At 38.3% G+C, this 19,857-nt stretch overlaps 2 protein-coding genes and 1 non-coding gene across 6 annotated transcripts in view; 1 reads left to right on the top strand and 2 right to left on the bottom strand.

Annotated features, from left to right (window-relative positions):
- Nucleotides 1-19,857, bottom strand: part of LOC135165948 (aromatic-L-amino-acid decarboxylase-like) — a 46,185-nt gene that overhangs the window by 16,138 nt on the left and 10,190 nt on the right. The window lies entirely within an intron of this gene.
- Nucleotides 1,974-2,047, bottom strand: Trnat-agu (transfer RNA threonine (anticodon AGU)). Its single transcript has one exon. It is a non-coding gene; the product is annotated as a tRNA-Thr (tRNA).
- Nucleotides 2,780-19,857, top strand: part of LOC135165950 (LIM/homeobox protein Lhx3) — a 32,944-nt gene continuing 15,866 nt past the window's right edge. The window contains exons 1-2 of one of the 4 annotated variants that reach the window (XM_064127783.1): nt 2,780-4,591; nt 10,858-10,896. In XM_064127783.1, the coding sequence (XP_063983853.1) occupies nt 4,339-4,591; nt 10,858-10,896 (292 nt within the window). In that variant the 5' untranslated portion in view covers nt 2,780-4,338. The remainder of the gene's footprint in view (nt 4,592-10,857; nt 10,897-19,857) is intronic. The other 3 variants (XM_064127784.1, XM_064127786.1, XM_064127787.1) reach the window with 3 other exon arrangements.

The raw sequence follows: 19,857 nt of genomic DNA, 5'->3' as shown, positions 1-19,857 counted from the left end.
CGACAACTGGACTCGTATATTTCAACCATTTTCCCCGTTAAATGGGTCACAGACTTTGACTTTTCACGGGTTTCACGTTTGTTTGTCTCCATTTGTAGAATATTTTTCATTAAACCGGGTCCTAACATGAGAAAATATGCGCATACATTTTCCAAAAACTCGCTGAACCAAAAATACCCAGAAAAAATTGTTTATGTAAATGAAATAAAGTTGATTTTACTCAACAGAAAATGAAAAAAGTATAAAATAAATATTTTTATCCCTCGACATGATCATTAATCAGAAATTATTATGATTACTGAATTATTGGTGATTGTCTCACCCCTTTATATGCACTCCCCCTCGAAAAATTAAACGAGCGATGATTGAAAATTTAAATAATAATGATGAATGCATAATGATCATGAAGTATTTCACCTTTAAGTGATGGGATTGTCAGAGCATTAAAGTCAAAGCCTTCTATTGAAATTTGGATGTAAGAGCTGGGGGGGGGGGAAAGGGGGGTAATAACGACAGAGTGAGTAAGGTTGAATGCCAGATGGTAGATGCCCGGCTAATCCACCATTATCGTTAGCAATGATCGGGACGAGGACTGAGGCGATCATTTCGATTCATAGCGTACACCAGCTACTGAAGGGGGAGAATCACCACCGATCTGACTCTTCCAGAATTCAGAACAACTCAAGCGAATGGGATTGAAAATGAGATCTCTGGCCTTTTGGTTTTAATCAGCTATGATATATATATATATTATATATACATATATGTATAGAGAGGGAAGGGATGGTTTGCCAGACAGATGAATCGATATTTCTGGAAGTGATGCTGTCGTATTTTTTATGTGGTTGATAATGTTTCGTTATTTTTGAGGGATGAAAAGTCATTGGAGATAAGCAGTCAGCGACTTAATGAAGAAATTTGATGTTTGCATAACTCGGTTAAGTGGAAAATAAATAGAAAGTAACTGGAACGTTTTGCCAGTTAAGGAACCCCCTCTGGCTGTAGATGATCTAATTTAATTGACACCCTAATAGCCAACAGAATCGTAAGTGAAGAGGGATGAAAATATAAGGGTGCTTGATACGCGGGAGACGCATGGGATGAAGACAATTGAATTTTATAGGGGTTTGTCCGTCTAACCAACTAATTTGTTTGGCCGGATTATTCGGTCACGTTTTTTATTTATTTAATTGGAGTAGAAATTAATTTTTGAGGACCTCTGTCATCATTTTTCATCGTTTAGTTATCAGTTTTTATTCAGGTCCGTTAGCGCAGTTTGATATTACGATAAATTGTTTAAAATAATTGAAGGGTTTCAAATTATTTTTACTGGAATAATTCCATTAGGTGTTTTGTTTATTCATGGAAACAATACTTGCAATTATAAAACATTATTACATTTTCGGGGTTATTAATCTAATTGGGGAAGATGAGATGGCCGCCAAAAATAAAATACATTCCGTTGATTACTCCGAATTATTGAAGCTGTAATTAGTGAAGTGACTATCGTAAAATTATAATCACATCAGAAAAATGTAATTTATACTCCGGTTGTGGCAATTTTTTTTATCCCAAAGTTACATTCATTAATCAACACTCGGAATGATTGTGAAATAACTGAATTGTCCTCCGTATTTTTAATCCAACCTCAATCCACATTTTTTAATATTCCTCTTGATCAGGAAATCACTCTCTGGCCAATGGCGAATAAAATATTTACCTTTCCAACTCTGAAGTTGAATTACCGAACCACAGACAGAGTTTTTTTTAAACTCATCGAAATAGTTATCAAAAGAAACGCCGGAGGAAACTTTTCGTTAGCTCATTCTTCCTGAATAACTGAATAGACAATTCGGATTACACGTGCAGCGGTCTTATTAAAAAAGTTTTATGTCAATATACGGAAGAGGTGATTTTCTTCATTAGAGGAACTCAATTAAATGAAAAAAAAAAATGATCTTTCGATCTTGTCAAGGCCCCGGGGGGATTCGAACCCCCGATCTCCTGTTTACTAGACAGGCGCTTTAACCAACTAAGCCACGGCGCCGACTTGCTCTGCCAGAAAAAATTACTCCATTTGAGTTCTAGAATCTTAATTCACACCCAAAGAGCCCGCAACATTTTCAATAAATAATTCCCCAGAGACAATATAATTTTTTTATTTAAATATTCCCTATGAATATTCCACAGAAGAAAGAATATTTCGTAAAAAAAAATTCTTTCCCTTCACGACACGACTCCTACCATGATAAATAATTAATTACCACAATTAATCGTTTTATTCAACATTTTCAATATGCGATAAATCATTATAATCTCTCCATTACTATTTAAAAATAATCCAAAGTAATTGAACTGACCATTCAAAATTATCATTCGAACTATTTTTCCAAATAAAAATTTATTCATTTTAATTCCCGCCTCATAAAATCGACCACCGGTTTATAAAAATCCATTATTTCATTACCCTGTTACTCCCTCCCCCTCATTTGCACATCCCCGACAAAAAACCCTGCATTCACTCCCCTCAATTTTCCAAAAATATAAACTTCACCGTCCAAAAGATCCTCGATCCAGCATCGCCCTCATAAATTCCATCCCCAAAGGTCCCCCCCCCCTCCCCCTCCTCCTCCCCGCCCTTCCCAGTAATTTCGCGCCTGCGTCAACACCCCTCCGAGGGTTGTTCCAACCCTCCAGCATTCCCACCCTGAAAATCAAGATTGTGGAAATGGTTGGCTCACAGGACTGTGCGATAGGCAACCGGCGAAGTAGGGGTTACCCAATGTATCTCACTTCCTCACCATCACTCCTCTCTGTTTATCATCGGGGACGCTCCTGCCCAGTGACTCTGTACCCAGTGGATATCCGGCCATAGTTTCCCGACATCCGCTAATCAAATCACACCTTTCGTCAGTTGCGCCATAAAAAATCGTCCGATAATCACCGATCGCCGGTTTATCCAGAGAAAAACACCCGAAAATTGTCGATTAAAAAATGTTCATAACACGAACAAAAGGTGAAATATTTTTTTTTTTCATGTGTGTAAAAATAAATAAAAATGAATAACTTTGATAAAAATCATCGAATCAAGTAGTCGAATGGTGGTGATCGTGTATCGACAACGTCCAAGTCACGGAATCCGGACTTCTTTCTTACGTGCCGGCGGTCTCCTGGCGCGGCAACGAAAGAGAATCCGCAAAAGGAGCGACGACTAAGTCAATCCCAGTGACTTTTTCATACCAATCTGTCCAGGTACCCATCTACTCACCTCTAAAAATCTCCCTCTCCTCTCTCCCCCTCCTCCTCCTCCTCCCCCCTTTTTTCCCCCCGCCGAGATATCTTCTACCACTTGTGTTTCACCAACAGCAAGAACACATCGTATTATACACGAAAAGGAACTCCGTAAGATTTACATCATTGGTCCACTGGTATGGATTTACATTGTCATTCGTGTAAAAACCAATCGCCGACGTTTTACCAACTCACGAGGAGCCCTGACGAGCTCAAAACCATTGTCGATTGTCAACGTATTGCATGGACTCAGGGGGAATAGTCGATTTATCCGAATATTGTAATGAAAAATTTATTTTTCTTTTTTTTCTTTTCATTGTCAGTTGAATTGGCAGTTGCCATAGTCAAGGTTATGGTCGTGATAAACTGGTAGAGTGCAGCTCTGATAAGGGGAAAACGATCCGTCGGTTATCCCGGGGCACTTTACGCTGTGCGACGAGTGTCCCGCTGGCACTGGGTCCGCTCGGACGCTGGTGATTCGGTACCGTCGGGATATTGTTATCGTATTGACGAAATTGTGTTATCAGTGTGGGAGTTGTGCCTCTTTGATCTGGGTAAAGACGCCCCCAGGACGTACGGGAAATAATTTTTTGTAATTTTGTGAGTGGGGGACCGGCGGTGGTGAAGGTGAGGAGCCATCACCGGTGACGAGAGAGTGAAAAATTATTTTTTTAGTGAATGAAATAAATTTTCAGTGACGATAGTCGAAGGTCTAGAGGGTGGGGAGATATCGATTGTATTTGCTAACAATTTGTGCAGTGAGATCGGTCGATTTTTCGAGTGTGTGAGTGTCTCGGTGAAAAATTTAATTGGAAATAATTTTGGGACTTAATGAATTGCCCGACGATTTTCTCAGTTGATTGATTTTCTGGAGAAGTAATTGGGACTGAGGGACTTTTCTGAAGTTTGGGGACACATTGAGGTGGTGACGTTAGACTGGAGCTGTATTTACCGTATGCACCACTGCCGGGGGGTGGAGGAATCCTCCCGGCGGTGTCGAGTGGCGGTGGCTGCAGGCCAGTACTGCTTGGTGGTGTTGACCTGTCAATGTCAGCGGCTGTACAACCATCACCTAATGGACCGGGTACTCATAATTCTCATCATCCATCCACTGGCCTGGCATCCATACCGCAACTGACAAGTGGGCCCGTTATCATGCCCCGTCCACCGGCAACTGGTATACCATCACTTGGAACACCTATTGCACCAGCTCATCATCATGACAGCTCGGAGAATGGAGATGCACCACCAAATCCTGATGTTCTACTTGCATTACTCGCGAGGAATAAAAATCTTGAGGGTAAGTTTTGGGGTATTTTTAATTTTGGGGGAGAAAGGAGAATTATTTTTGGTAAATAGTGATGACAGGTGGAAATAGGAACTGAAAATATGATAATTATCGCATGAATATTAAATGATAAAAGATAAAATATTCAATAATTTTTTTAATTAGATTTATAATTGATTAAAGAAAATATTAAACATGAAGTCTTTGCAAATGCACAAGTTTTGAAGATAAAATAATTTCTACTCTGATTTTTTTTTGGAAATAAACAAAATATATCGAATTTAAATGTTTTAATTCTGAAATAATTGAAGAGAATTCTCATTATCAATTTACGAAATGAATGAAAAATATTTATACATAATCAATGATCAGATATTATGATCACTCATCACTCAATTCCAATGTCAATCAGGGCTTATCGCATCACCTGCTGACTGATAAGTAAATAATGCATAATAAATAAAGGAAATTCACCATTTCCCCATTCCATCTCTTTGCCAAGCTATTCAACCGTGAACTATTTTCTGTTTATACGTGTATATGTGCAACAGATTGCCACTCGTACATAATGCAGGTTACGACTTATACTGCGTTGCATATACATCAAGCACGTAAGTCCAAACATGAGAGGGTACGGAATAAAGTCGTACATTTTCTGTTGAAAAACGTGTCAAAGTGTTCTCTACATATTTCCCCCGGAATTATGACGGGGCTTTTTCCTCGATTACAAAAAAAAAATTGACCGTACATTTTAATGAGCTATCAGCTCCACTGGCACGTAGACACATTCGGATAATTGGGTGTACGACCCCATCTGAAAATCTCAGACGTTTCACCTGTCCGTTTGACTTATTCATCCCCTCAATCTCGGTGAGTGGAGCAAGGTCGAAGATGCCGGTTAATTATGCACAATACGATATAGACCGGAAGTCTACTCATCTGAGTGCTACCCCACCTGATTGAATTAAAACCCCAAAATTAATAATCACATTCGTAGTCATATTTTCGATAATTTTTTGTGGACTCGCGACTCGTTTTTTTCTTCAAATAATTATTTTTCATTTCTCTACATCTCAACCCCCAACAACAATTTTTTTCCACATATGTTATTGGACTTTATTAAAAGATTTTGTCTTCTCCAGATCCTTTGATGATCCGAAAAGCTCTTCGGAATCATTTTTGATAGATTTTACTAATTTCCCTACGATATTTTCATACAAAATTATTTTTCAAACGCACAAAAAAATCATTTATTGATAAAAAACGTTTGCAAAATAATTTTAAATAATCACAACTAAAAATCGTTAAATTTGCAAAATAAAAATAAATATCGGATATGGAATTCGTTTGGTCATGGTACGGTGTGGCTCCTAAAAACATTGATGTATATCCCACCGAATTTTGTGGGGTGGGATAGGGGGCGAGGGGGGACGAAAGGGGGGAGGGGGGAACTCCCGCGAAATAGTTTAGGAGCAAAAATATCGATCGAAGCCGATATATAAATGAGAGTGTGGAATTTAGTCGTGTGGTGCATTCAGACAGAAAAAAAACTCTCGCGGTTCACCGCTGTTTGGATTCTCTCCTCTTTTCGTTTCGGGTTTGAAATAACCGGCCGCGGCTCCATACCAAAGATAAAACGAGGGAAACCCTCCAAGGGCGTGGACAAATGAAATGGCCATTGAAAATAAAATAATATAAAATTTTTTTTTCATTTATTTTTCTCATCTAATTTGGAGTAAAAGCCGATTGAATAAATAATACCAACCGGGCCTGACACATTTTCACAGTTTCGTAGAAAGGGTGGAATCGATTCAACCCCCGGGAATGGAGGTATTTTTGTTTTGTTGAGAAAAAAATGTCGTCCACGATGGTACCGTGAGTGGATATTTTAATACAGTAAGTGCTGGAAAAAAAGGCTGAAGGCCTAACGTGTTATCCTCATAGTCCATGTTGGGGGTGGTTTAATCATGTAATGTGTTTCTCTGGGGGCACGGCCACCCTGCAATCAATACAGTATTGCTTCGAGCACGATATATAAATGGGGATGCGTTTAAGACCCAAAACACGAAAGGAGAATGTAAAAAAAAATTTTATCCGGGTTTAAGGGAGAGGGAGTGAGATTGTCTGATTATTTTTTATTACTCTATTGGAGTTCTTGATGTGCAATACATGTTCCAGGGCAGTCAGGCCCATTTCAGGAATTTTTAGAATAAATTTTGGCGGGTGGGAAGGCACTGAAGACGTATTTTGTCTCGAAGGGATGAGGAGTAAAATTGTTTTATTGATCTACATTAATTTTTGGGACTTCCTGATAAATTATGGTTTAGAGTATTTTTTAAATTTTGCTTCGGGTGTCGGTGACTGCCAAGTCATTGGGAATTTTGAGTTCGATTGGCCTTCGATCAAATCAATTCATATTTAGACAGTTTTATCACTTCTGAACTATCAAAGTCCCTCGATGTCTTTGGGCCAGTCCGGAACATCTCTAAATTAACCGGTTTAGATGACGATTGGTATCGATAGATTGTACTATTTTCAACCCATGGTCAACTCTAATCACAACGGAATGTGATTGAGACGGAAATTATATCCCCGGGTTTTCATGAATTATCACGCACTTCAAATCATAACCCGATAACCCAGATATATTCGACACTTCGGAATATTAAAAAATAACTGAACTAATGTCTGGCACCTGGGGGATACCATTTCCTTGTGAATTACTCCCCCATGAGCTGCCCCACTGAAGAACCCATTCCGAATACAATAAATAATTTTTTATATTTTTTAAAGGCGAAACGTACCTCGTCTAAAATATTAAAAATATTCTTGTGAATATTTTAACTGAACGAAATTAATTTTTTTTGCTGCAAAATTCAATTTCTCGATCCCTCAACCCAATCAATCCCCAATTTATATAACCAATGAATCCATGACATTGTCCGTACGAACTCCCTTATCTAGTTATCACCGTGACCTTCGGATTACCCCGATTATAAATGATTAAGAAATTTTTGTACATCGAAACATTCGGTGAATTGGACTTTTGAAGACGATAAGGGGTAACGGCGGCGGAAAAAACTTCAGTATTCACCGCGAAGGCCCAATAATTTGGTGATTATAGTATCTCATTATTGGATAAGGTCACACGGATGTGCAGTAGTCAATCTTTCCAACATTTGTTTATTTATATTTGCGTCTTGATAAGGGAAAAAAAATTGGGAGAAGGGAGATCAGAGCGAAGGAAAAACCCATGTCACAAATGGTTACCGTCGAGACAGAAGCTGGGTTTTACAGAGAAAAGGGGGTTGGCTGAGTACGAAGGGTGGCCAAGTGCAGACGAGGGTGGAAAAGAAAATGGCGGACGGGGGAATACAAGACAGAAACGCCCAAGATGAAACTTTCGTGGAAGATATTTTTTTTCTTGTTCTCTCAGTCGGAGAAAAAAAAATCACTTTTTGTCAACTTCTATACCGAGGGTTGAAATATCGCCATTTTTATTTATTTCACGTGCAACCCCCATGTTTGGTATTTTCAGATCACAGGGGGATGGGAGGAGTGGTACTATCCGGAGCTGTTATTGACATTTAGGAAGTTTTTATTGAAATTAATTGAATGTGGGAGTCGTGACGATGTGTTTCTTCATTAGAATTATAATTATTAATACTTTCTCTCGGAGAATGAAAATTCTACTGAGTCACAGATTTTTTTATGGGTTTCTTATGGAGTTGAAGGAGTGGCTAGAGAAAATATGAACCGAAATATCGAGTCCTCATTGTGAAGAGCTGGTGAGATACTTTCACAGAACGATAGGAGACTTGTTATTAATTAAAAAATTTTTAAAATCGCACTTGTCGTATTTTACGACTCCATCACAGAGTTTTTTCCCAGTAAACTCCTCTTTAACCAGAAAAATTGAATCAAAAGGGTCTCGGGGGTTGGAATTTTTTGTTTCCTCAAACATTTGAGTGAACCGAGAGAACCTCTCAAGTTCTGAACGCGTAGAAAAAATAATGACGGATATCCAAACGGTCACAGCACGCGTCTAACTGCGACAGTATCACATTACCACCGCAGGATCACCTCCGGGCATTATCGCATTATCTAAAATGTTTTTTTTATTATTTCAACCGTGCGAAGAATTTCGACAGTGTCAACTTCCTGTTGCACCTCAATTTCACGTGATCAATCAAATTTTTTTAACGGATCATCACTTTTTTCTATTATTTACGCTTTTTAGAGTCGATAGGGGATCAGGTGATATTCGTGAGAGGGATCGGGATGACACACTGGGGAGTGAGAAAATAAATATTTTGGACTTTTGTATTTTCCTCAAGAGTTAGAAAATCAGTAAAGCAGACAGTCTTGTCCCCCTCGATAAGATTAGCGATGCCTCAAGTGCCTCTTGAACGTTCGAAACGTCCAAAGTTGAGAAATAAATTTGATAAAGTTGAGAAATAAAAGCCCCTGATTTTTTAAATCAATTTGTGATTGATTAGGGATGTTTATCCAAAATCCCATGCAGTCGAAAAAATTTTAATTCAACTTTTAACTGATCCACAAAGTTATCTTTCCAATGTTGGAAAAAATTTTGACCCACCAACCCGAGTAAATTTTCTAGACATAAAATAGAAGATATGTTATGGGTGTGTGCGTCAGTGTGATTACATTAATTAATTTTAATTTCTGATTTTTGGTTTGAAGTCTCAGTTCCAGTAAATGAGTTGATCAATTCAAAAATAAAGACGGGGGGCAAAAAATAGGGGATAGTTTTTTAAAAGCACAAAATGGACTTTGATTTTCCAAAAAATATGCGATGAAATACAAAGAGTTATTGATAGTGGGGAAAATGATTGTTGTCAGAGGCGTAAGGTTCAAGGTAGCAAGGCTTTGACAGCAGATAAAAGCCAGAATTTTTTTTTTCAACAGATCAATCTGGTTATGTCTGTATTCGCAATGAAAAAGTGGATTTTTTTATTATCTATCGAAATGGAGAAACTGACCTCGAGGAAAGTCCACGATTGGAGAAGAATCACTCTTGGCTTTTTGTTGTATTTTGGATTATATTTATCGCAGACGTTATTCGAACGTGAGGGGGAGAATTAATCAATAATCAATATACAATTTTCAAAGGCAGAAATAAGGCTGAAAAATTCCGAAAGAAAGATCTCTCCCATTGTTTATAAATCGTACTTTGCCCGATTAACATTCGATATTATTTCTACATAAAACCATTAAATAACATTCAAAACTATTTTATATACCAAATAATTTGCACAAGTTTTCACAATATTATATTAATTTTTTTTTCATACATTAAATTTTTTTAATAATTCTCGATTTGACCTGTCAAAAGTACTGTCATGTTGCCCCACATGACACAAGTCCAATTGTAATCTGAAACCTAAAAATAGCCAACATTGGCACTGCATTGACGTGAGAACTAAACGCCCAGATGCATTTTCTGCGACAGAAATAAACCAAATAAGGGATAAATAGAGGGCACAAATCGCTGGGTGAGTTGGTTGTTTGGTTCAGGGATGTGATCCTTCCAGCCACCAACTATGAAAACGTAAGGGGATGGGACCGAGGGGGTGTGTTTTTGAACTCGAAACTATATTGAAACACGGTTACCACTTCACTTTGACGTGCACGTGTAGGCAAACCCACGTATCCTGTTTACGTAACATAATCATGTATAGCGGATAATCAGTATATACCACAGTTTGGTAAATGTAGGTGGGTTTGGGGTTGCCTAAAGCAAAAGCCACATTGTTGCTTTTAACTAAATGCGTTTCCCGGTGGATTAAGTAGCTCTTGATGGGAATTAAACGCAGTTTAGTCTATCGTGATTTTATTTCATTGTTTGAATTTGGCGGGTCAATGTTTTTGTTCTCACGTTTTTTGATATCCTATTTTTTTCATTCAATTGCACAATTATTTTCTTACTCAGAAAAGTCAAGCAGATTTTATAAATTTTTTTTCATTTAAATACGAAGATTTTCCCTTCATTTTCAATTATTTAATTATCTGCAGAATTTGTTCTTGAGAAATCGTTGAATTATTTATTTATCTCACCAGAAATTTCTCATAAAAATAAACAATATTCAAACAGTTTATCCGCTCCAAACTGAGTGTCGTTGCAGATTGATAAATGATTTTATTTCAATCGGGTAAAAAAATTATTTTATATCCAAACAACAATTAATTTTTTATTTACCCTTTACCTCATCACCCTTACGCCCTTTTTTCACATTTTTTTGTTTCTTTTGTTTTAGAGCAGGAATGTCAGGCACCCTCTCCTCCTCCAAGCAAACGTGAGTTTATTATTTTTATTTCAGTTATTATTTTTTTTTTCTATTTTTATTGTACTCCAGCCGAGTTATCAGTTCAATCTTTCCTTTTGCCATTCTCTCCCGGTGGGTAAAAGTTTTAATTGAAATTCAGAGTTGGCTGGATTGTATCACAATTCAAGTGGTACTTGTGATAGTCAAAATGACTTTTAGATCTTTATACCCATATGTGTGACACTCAATGTGGACTCACCTATCCACCAAAGGCCCTTTACTGCGCCAGTTGGTCACGTATCTCTCTAGTACAAAGCTATTGTATGACAGCCGATTACGAGTATTATACCTTTGGAGCTGTTTATTGTACCATCGACTTTGGATGGTACTTTAAAATACCATGCGGGTCATTTCACTTTCATCATTCGGATGAGAAGATCTCTGGGAGGTAAAAGTTTATCTGATGCATTTCCATCGATGGTGGGATGAAGACATCAATCAATGTCATCATTTATTCCTCTTTCAGTGCATAAATTAGCATTGAGAGAGTAATTATGACATTAATCGAGACATCTATGTCATTGCAATCCCATAAATGCTGATATTTCAAAATTTATAGTCCCATAAAAACGTAATTTTTCTTTATTGAAATAGAAAAATTAAAAAAATTAATTGGGGTGAATTTCTAGCTTCTGGTCAGTTATAATCAATTGATCTTATTCATTAAATTTTATAATCGAATAGCAAATGAATGTGGGATAGATTATTTGACCGGAAAATAACTGATTTGCATTCGATTAATCAATTATGTGATTTATTTGCAATATAGATAAATATAATATAAACAAATATTATTCGTAAAATCGTTCCGAACTCAAATAATTCAAAGTTTCTCCCTGAAATTCAGAGTTCGATCTCCAACAAGTTCTCCAACTAGAGATCTCCTGTACTTTAAAAAGCACAATAGGGATGCAAATGGGAGTTTAATATATGTTCTAACAAGATTTGGGGAATAAAATCGAAATTTACTCATCCACTCGATAGTTACAAATGTCCATAAACCATTAGCCCGAGGAGTGCTGGTTTCTAGGGTCACATGGTGCTAAAAGAGAGACTGGGGGGCACCAGTTGTCGTGGCACACTCTGGCACGTGCCCCAGCACGTGGGCCACTGATGAGTGGATTGTTCATTCCAGCGGCTTTCTGCTCTTCACCTACAGTCGCATACTCAAACTGGGCGTGTTATACACCACCAAATACCCACTATTTGTCGGCACTGTACTGGCTCACGCCCGGCACGATCCTCATAATAAATACTGAGAGAGGGAAATTCTTTTTAAAAAATTCTCGGTTAAAAAAGAGTTTAAAAATTAAAAATTTACTGACGAACAAGTTCCAATAATTTATATTAAATATTTCTTCTTTTGCAAAATATAATTTGAAGAGATTTGATTGACGGAAAATTTACATTCTTTGATATTGTAAAATACCGAGATTTTTTAAACCAAATTCATTTCTCTGGACAAACGATTGGTTGAAACTCTCTCAAATGAAATGTCGCGCAATTTTTTTTTTTACGAATTGTGTAGTTCAACCCGAGAGCTTACCCGGGAAAATCGATAGCTCTGCAGTCTCCCAGTGTCCACAACTCCATTAAGATAATTACAATCGCCATCTCTCTCCCCGGCATTCTCCATTTCCATTTGTTTTTTTTTTCTTTTTTTTGCGTTCCACCCGACGATTCACTCTATCTCACGTCCTTTATGATTCGACTTGTCCAAGCATTTCTGGTCAATGGTTTTCCTCCAAGCTCAGATATAATTCATCCCATTCGTCTATACTTCTCGTTTCACCACCAATTGTGGGTTTGTTTGACCAGAAAGAATCGAGAGCTCTTGATTTATTCTTCGTACCCTTTTCCCTCATTTTTTTTTTTAATTCGGGGGTGACTTTTCTTCGCACGGGTTTTGGGGGAAGATATACGCGGAAATTTTCATTCAGTCTCCTTTGGACCCATCGGATGAATGACCTTGATGCATTCACGAGAATATTTCTATTGGCCCTTTGTCCAGGTGACCTCTCGTCGGGCGGTTTTGTTGGAAAATTGTGGTACCGTGAATAGCGACAATGACTGGCGACCACTCCTGGTCGGGCTGTTCATACAGTGAACCTGGAATTTATGGTAACCCGTGAATGTGTTTACGGTTGCATCAACTGACCCAGTTCTCATGTGCCCGGTGAAGCTAATGGTGTGGAGGAATTTATTATGTGGGGGATAAAATTCTAGAGGATTTTTTGGATAAAATTCGAGAGGTTTTTTTTTTCTACGAAAAAAAATTGATGAAATAATCGATGTCGACGATCTTATCCACCAAATTATGACGTCTCCGTTGAATTAGAGTTATCAGATTAGTAATGAAGGAGTTTAGATTGTAAATCGAATGATCAATGGCTGTCACGTAATAAAATCAAGATCTTTGAATTAAATGCACGTCCACTCCGGCGCTGGTAAAACGAAAATCTGTTTTCTCATGAGTCTGGTGGAGGAGAATAGACTGGGGACACCCTGAGATTCGTTGAATGACGCGATTGGGAGGAAAGGCCACGGGTTTGCAACACTATTCAACAAACTAGTGACATCCGGTGGACACGAGTCGCCACGCGACCGTCAACCACTGGAAGATTATGTTGTATTGTTGCACACATAATCGCCGAGGGTTTAATCTAAATTATTGAATGAATATAAACACACAATTACTTACTCTCGAATAGAAAACCGAAAATATCAATAGAAAAATATTTAAACAATACTCGCTGGAAACCACCTCGATTTGATCCCACTGACAATTTTTTATTCAATTTTTTTCTCTTTACTTTTTTACCTAATGAAATAATCAAATGAATATTGAAATGGATTCAATAAAAAATTGAAATACGAGAAAAAAAAATCGAGTTCGTTGTAAAATTCCAATGGAGTTGGAAATTAAATGAGTTGTAAAATAAAAAAGATTTTTTTTTTTCATATTTGATCAGGTGCTGCGTATTAATAAAAATGATGCTGCACTGATTAATCTGTACAACGGAACAGGAGAATAGACTCGCATCATTTTTATTACAATGGCCGCCACTGAGGGACTTCTCAATACAAATTTCCTTTCAACGTATCATCCCCATAACTCCTCGATGATAAGCCACCGATGTGTGGGTAGTTTTTTTGTTCATATCAATGGCTCCTATCAATGGAGAACTACAGAGGCTTCTGGTTTATTCTGGATGATCGTAATGGAGATCTGATAGGCTATGACGTCGCATTATCCCTCAAAAATATAATATTTCAGGGGCAATCCGCGAAATCATTAAAAATTAATTATTAGTTCAATCAGCCACGACCTGTTCTCCATCATTAAATAATTATTAACTCAATCTACCGGATGACAAAGACCTTGGAAAACCCATAACACACATTAAACCCACCTCCCCCATATTTTCATTATTTTATAAACCAAAAACTTCAAACAGAACCTGTCTTTGATCGAAGAAACAAACTCCACTATTCGCAAATCCCTCGAGCCCAAGATATGAATTTTATTTATCATTCAACCAACCCCTTGTGCCCCCTCTATTTGTCCTTACTTTTCACTGCTGTTTGATCTTATTATTTAACTCTCAATTTAAACACTTCAAGATTTGTTTGTATCCACAATAACCCCAGAGATCCTCAGGGACATCACCACAGAGTCCAACAGCTCCAATTTTTTCTTTTTTCCACCATCGCCAGTCTCATCTCCCGCAATATTTTATTGTCATCGATATATCGATAATTTTCTCGTTCACTTGTCGATCAATCTATCCACAATCCAGTGATAATTCATCGATGATCTATCTATCAACAAAAATTTAACATCTCATTCTTTGGAATGTCCCACCATGGGGTGTCTCGATTGCTGGAGGACTTGAAAAAGCCGCAGTACAAACTTGATTCGTTAACCACGTTATACGCGTGTGTAGATTGAACATGAGCCTAACCAAACATTGACATGTTCGATCATTCGAATCCCTCACGGCACCAGTCATCCATACACCACTTCATGGACGTGTGTATACCGGTACACAAGGACTCGTCGTTCGCCATCTGGCCCACAGTAGGGGAGCCCTGGAGGGTTAGAAATTGAAATGAAAACAGGACAACGGGTGGGGGGGGGGTGGCAGGGGGGAGGAAGAATGCGCTTGTTGAAGCTAGTGTTGGGGAAAAGGGGTGCCAATGAGGGCTATTAGGATGCGATATGTTTTCTCGTTCTGCCCTGATTTCTGACAATTCGACTTGATCGATTTTTTTTTTCTTCATCATCGACTTCGAGGAACGGAATCGATGGCCCTCTTTCATAGGAATGTACCTCAACATTCGGGCGTAGAGGGGCAGTAATTGCGGCCCTTCGGGAGCTCGGGGTGTTGGAGATCTCGAGATATTTCGATGTCTCTTTTTGGGATTTTTTTTGGGGAATTCGGGGCTTTGGAGACCGATTTTTTTACTGGGAAATTTATGACGTCGTCTGGAAGGAGGTGTTTCGATGATTTCTGGTCAATGTGTGTTTCGATGTATCGATTATTATACCAGTGGCACGTAAAGGGCGCCCTCAGTACTTTCCAGCTGACCATGAAGGCTCAGGGAAATAAACGGGGAACGCAATATCCCGGAACACCCGCGTGCAGACAAGTAAAATACTGTGTGGAAGCCATAATATAGAGCAGACACCACCGAGTGATTCACCCCCTCAAGTGATATCGAGGGCAGATGTTCGATCGTGAAGATACGAACACTCGATTATCGTAATGTATTGTCTTTCCATGAAAAATCAAAAAATTATAAATTTATGGGGTAATTTTAATGGGACTGGTCTCTCTGAAAAATTCCCTGAGATCTCATCCCCTGATTTTTCCCTAAAACTCCCCCACACCCCACCCTGAAGGAAAATGTGATAACAGGATATGACGAGTGACATTTAGCGCTCCCTGACATATCACTCGACGATACAGATAGGGAGACAAAAAAACAGGAGAAAGGAGGGAAGGAAAAAAACATCCCCACGCAGCATATCCACCCACGCACAATAACGCACCCCCGTAATAGGTACACGCATTCGTTGATTAGAACGTTGAAGGCCAGTGGGTTCTGGGGCGGTGACGGGGGGGGGTGGGGTTGCACAAAGTCGACGGTGAAAAAAAAAAGAAAAAAACGGTTGCAGAGAATGGAGGGAAAATTTATATGAGACGAGCTAACCCATCCCCCGAGTTCTGCGGGTTTACAGGCATTCAGGGGTAACAGGGAGGGGTGAACAGTGATTCCTTGACAATGGAGTCGAGTCCACTGATGACAGAATTGTTCTACCTTCGATACTGACTTGAAGTTCGTACCTTCAATCCATTCTACTAAAAGAGAAGATGATATTTATCGAATTATCGAACTTCGAGATTCGATAATCGATTATTTTTTATCGATTTATGATGATAATCGATGTTTATCGGCGTCATATTCGGTCGAACATTTTCTCGTTACATTTTCGTAATTAATGAAGAGTGAGAAATTGATTTTATTCATTAATTAGTGAATCGAATAATTTATTTAATTTGTCTATTACTTTATTTGTTATAAAATCACGCACAAAAGTGTTAATGACAGACAGATGGACGATACGTTGATTAAAATCAAATGTATTTTCTTTTTTCAAGAACAATTCCTCTTTTCGGTGAAACGGATTTTAAAAATTATTAACAATTGTAATAATGTTATTCCCGGTGCATTGTCATTCCAAGGACATTAACAACCCCTTCATACATTTATTTTTTATCCTCGGTGGGGAGCGTGACTGGCCAGTCGTGTGTTCATTTACAATTATCAAAAAAGATAGCGTTTGATCAGTCAATAAATCATAAATTACCTCGCATTATAATAATTACACCTGAGTGCCTCTTGGGCGGCTCTGTTATACAATAGGAACTATCGGTGTTGAGGGTGCGATCGATTAGAACACGTGCGGACGATCCGGAAAGTCATGTTATCATTTAAATAAATCAGGCACGCGAGCAGGTGAAATATTACAAATAATGAAGTACTCGGGGTTTGTGGTTCCGGTACGAGGGGCTATTTGAAGATTAAATTTCCGGTTCTGGTGACAATTTTTAATATTTAAACTATTTACAACAATTCCTTAATACTCTCTCCCATAAGAGAAACGAGAAACCAATTAGATTAATTCCATTTTATTAGAGTAATAAGAAAAAATCATTTGAAGAGCGAGAAATTGCACCAGATTTTTTAATTAATTTTCCTGTGTGTTCATACCAGTAAATAAATGGACAGATAAATAAATAAATTAAATGTATAGAATTAATTTCTCTCGCTCCTTTTTTTTCTGTGTTGATTCGGCGTGTTGATTTAGGGGCATTAGCAAGTCCCCAAATACGACTGAATAATTGTTTTCAAGTAGCAAAATTAATAATTAAAATAATCCCTTTCCATGAATTACCGTAACCCCTGAAAATTAATATTCCCCCTGATCCCACCTAAAAAAGTCCTTTCACACAACTCAAACATAAATGGGGTACGTATTAATAGCCCACGATGGCCTGATTAACTTTAACGATTCATCCAACGGGAGCAATATAAGAGGGTTCTTCCACCCCCTACCCCCAAGCCACCTTGATTATGCAAACTTTATGGCTCTTATAATTGAACCGAGATACTCGCAAAACTTTTCCAACTCTCCAACAAACCTTAACCACAAAATTTTTATCCCTCTTCCCTCCCCCTCTCTCGCTCCTTTCCCCTCATCGACTTTTTAATTTAATGCTCCCCACTCGTTGTTTATTTTTTTTTCTCCCCTTCCACTTCCAATTAAACAAAGAAAAGTGAGAAAAAAAATATGGAATCTATTTTTTATGAATTTTATTGGACTTGACTGGTGCATAACGTCAGTGCAATACGCAAACGCTCGTCCTGGATTATGATTCCCGTCGTCGAAATTCCCCGGGGACGTCATTAGCGTTTTGCCCTGTACACAGACACATATGTGCGTGACATAAATACGTGAATGCTGCCAGTGAGTTGGTATTATAGTTGATTACATGACGTTAATAGCAATATTTTCGCTGCAACGAAATGAAAAAAATAAGGGAATGGGTTTCATTGTAATGGAAAAATAATTGATAATTGTATTTTTTGGGAGGGAGGGGGAGATGGAGTGGCTTCGCTGGATTGTTAATTAACAATTCACTTTTGAATCGATATCATTCGGGTAATGGGAGCAATATTTTCCGAGCTAATCACCCGCAGGAGCGTAATTTATTTCGTAAAAATGAAAATCGTTGGTACAAAAAATTGTTTACACTGCAGAACCCGGATATTTGTTCATAACAATCTCGATAATTATGTCAATTCACTTTTGTCAAGAGTTGTAGTCTCATTTTTGACCCCGATAACTATTCGCTGGTTGAAACGAGGAAAATAAAATGGACGAAAAGCACTTCTGGATGTTTTTAAATGGAGAAATAAATTAATAATTATCTCGTGATGAGGAAACAAATATAATAATAATATAATAATGATAATACTTTTGTGAGACGCGAAAGGTAATGATTACTGGACATTTCTCTCCCGCCAGATAAATTTGTCATCCACTTGGTTATTTCAATTTCCACGGGTATCATCGATAACGATCCCCTGTTATCCCCCGAACAAATATATCGATATCTTAGGGGTAGTGATATTTTTTTTTCCTCTCTTTCTCTCTCTCTATCGAGTGGAGAGCAACGAGCCCTCGACTCCGACATCCGTGGGATTGTCCTGCCTCCCTCTTGCACTACCTACTCTGGGGAGACTTTGTCTGGGGACCGATCCGGATTTCATCCTCCAACGTCCCTCGGGTATGTAGGGCGGTTTCACCGTTAATTACCCAGGACTTATCAATACTCCCAGCGATGTACAATAGAATATTATTCAGTGTCTTGTCGTAACAACTCTTCATGTACTATTCATCTATTTTTCGCGAGAAAAGTCGTTCCTGCAATTGCAGAAGTCCTCGAAATTCGTTATCAAACAAAGTAAATTATTTTCACGGAGAAAAAGGACTTTGGAAATTGAAAAAATTGAGTTTGAAGATTAAAGTCCGACGTGGGAGGGTTTTTCATACGATTTTTTCTACCGTAAAAATTTTAACGAGAGTAATAAATGGAATAAAATATTTTTAAAAATTAGGCAGTTGACGAGGGTTAGAAAATCACAATATTATTTGCTATTTCAATTATTATTTCCGTCATTTTTACTGATGAGTTTTTGTTATAGAAGTAATACAAGATAAAACATCATAGACGATAATCCAAAAATCAAGTGGATCAGTCTGTCACGTGTTGGTCATCCATCAGTGTCGAAAGGAGCCACGCGACCAGAAAATAATTTTCCCGTGTTAACGAGTAAAATCGACAAGTGTTTCGATTAATCCAAAAAAAATCCTCCGTGACATATCAAAAATTCCCCGGATTACAACATCCATTTCATCCCCTTAAACCGAATAATTTTCCCCATCGAAACAAAAATAATTTAATACTGGACCAGAGAGCGAGGCTCTCCTTAATTTGTTGAGTTTTAAAAAATTTACGATTTACGAATGTCGGCGGTCGTAAAGCCAAGGGGCAGTTTTTTCCCTTTACCCACCCCTCAAGCCCTCCCACTGGGTTTCGGTGGCTTTTCTTCCTTCACACGAGTGTGTGCATCCCCGAGTGTATTTCGTACGGAGTGAAAGCCAGTTGTGTACGGGTGTACACGTGCCCAACCAACCCGCCCACCTACAACCCCCCAACTACCCTCCTCACATACACTAAACGCCACCGGCCGTGTCTCCCTGATTTCCCCGGAGATTTGCCGTTCTCCTCTGCAAAACGTCGTACACGGTACGTTCGTAAGGGTGTGGATTCCTCAGACGTATCCCTCCAGCACCGG

This window comes from Diachasmimorpha longicaudata, chromosome 9, assembly GCF_034640455.1.
Source record: "Diachasmimorpha longicaudata isolate KC_UGA_2023 chromosome 9, iyDiaLong2, whole genome shotgun sequence".
Lineage (NCBI taxonomy): Eukaryota > Metazoa > Arthropoda > Insecta > Hymenoptera > Braconidae > Diachasmimorpha > Diachasmimorpha longicaudata.
Note: the sequence above shows the minus strand (reverse complement) of the source record. Positions and strands in the feature narration are given on the sequence as shown.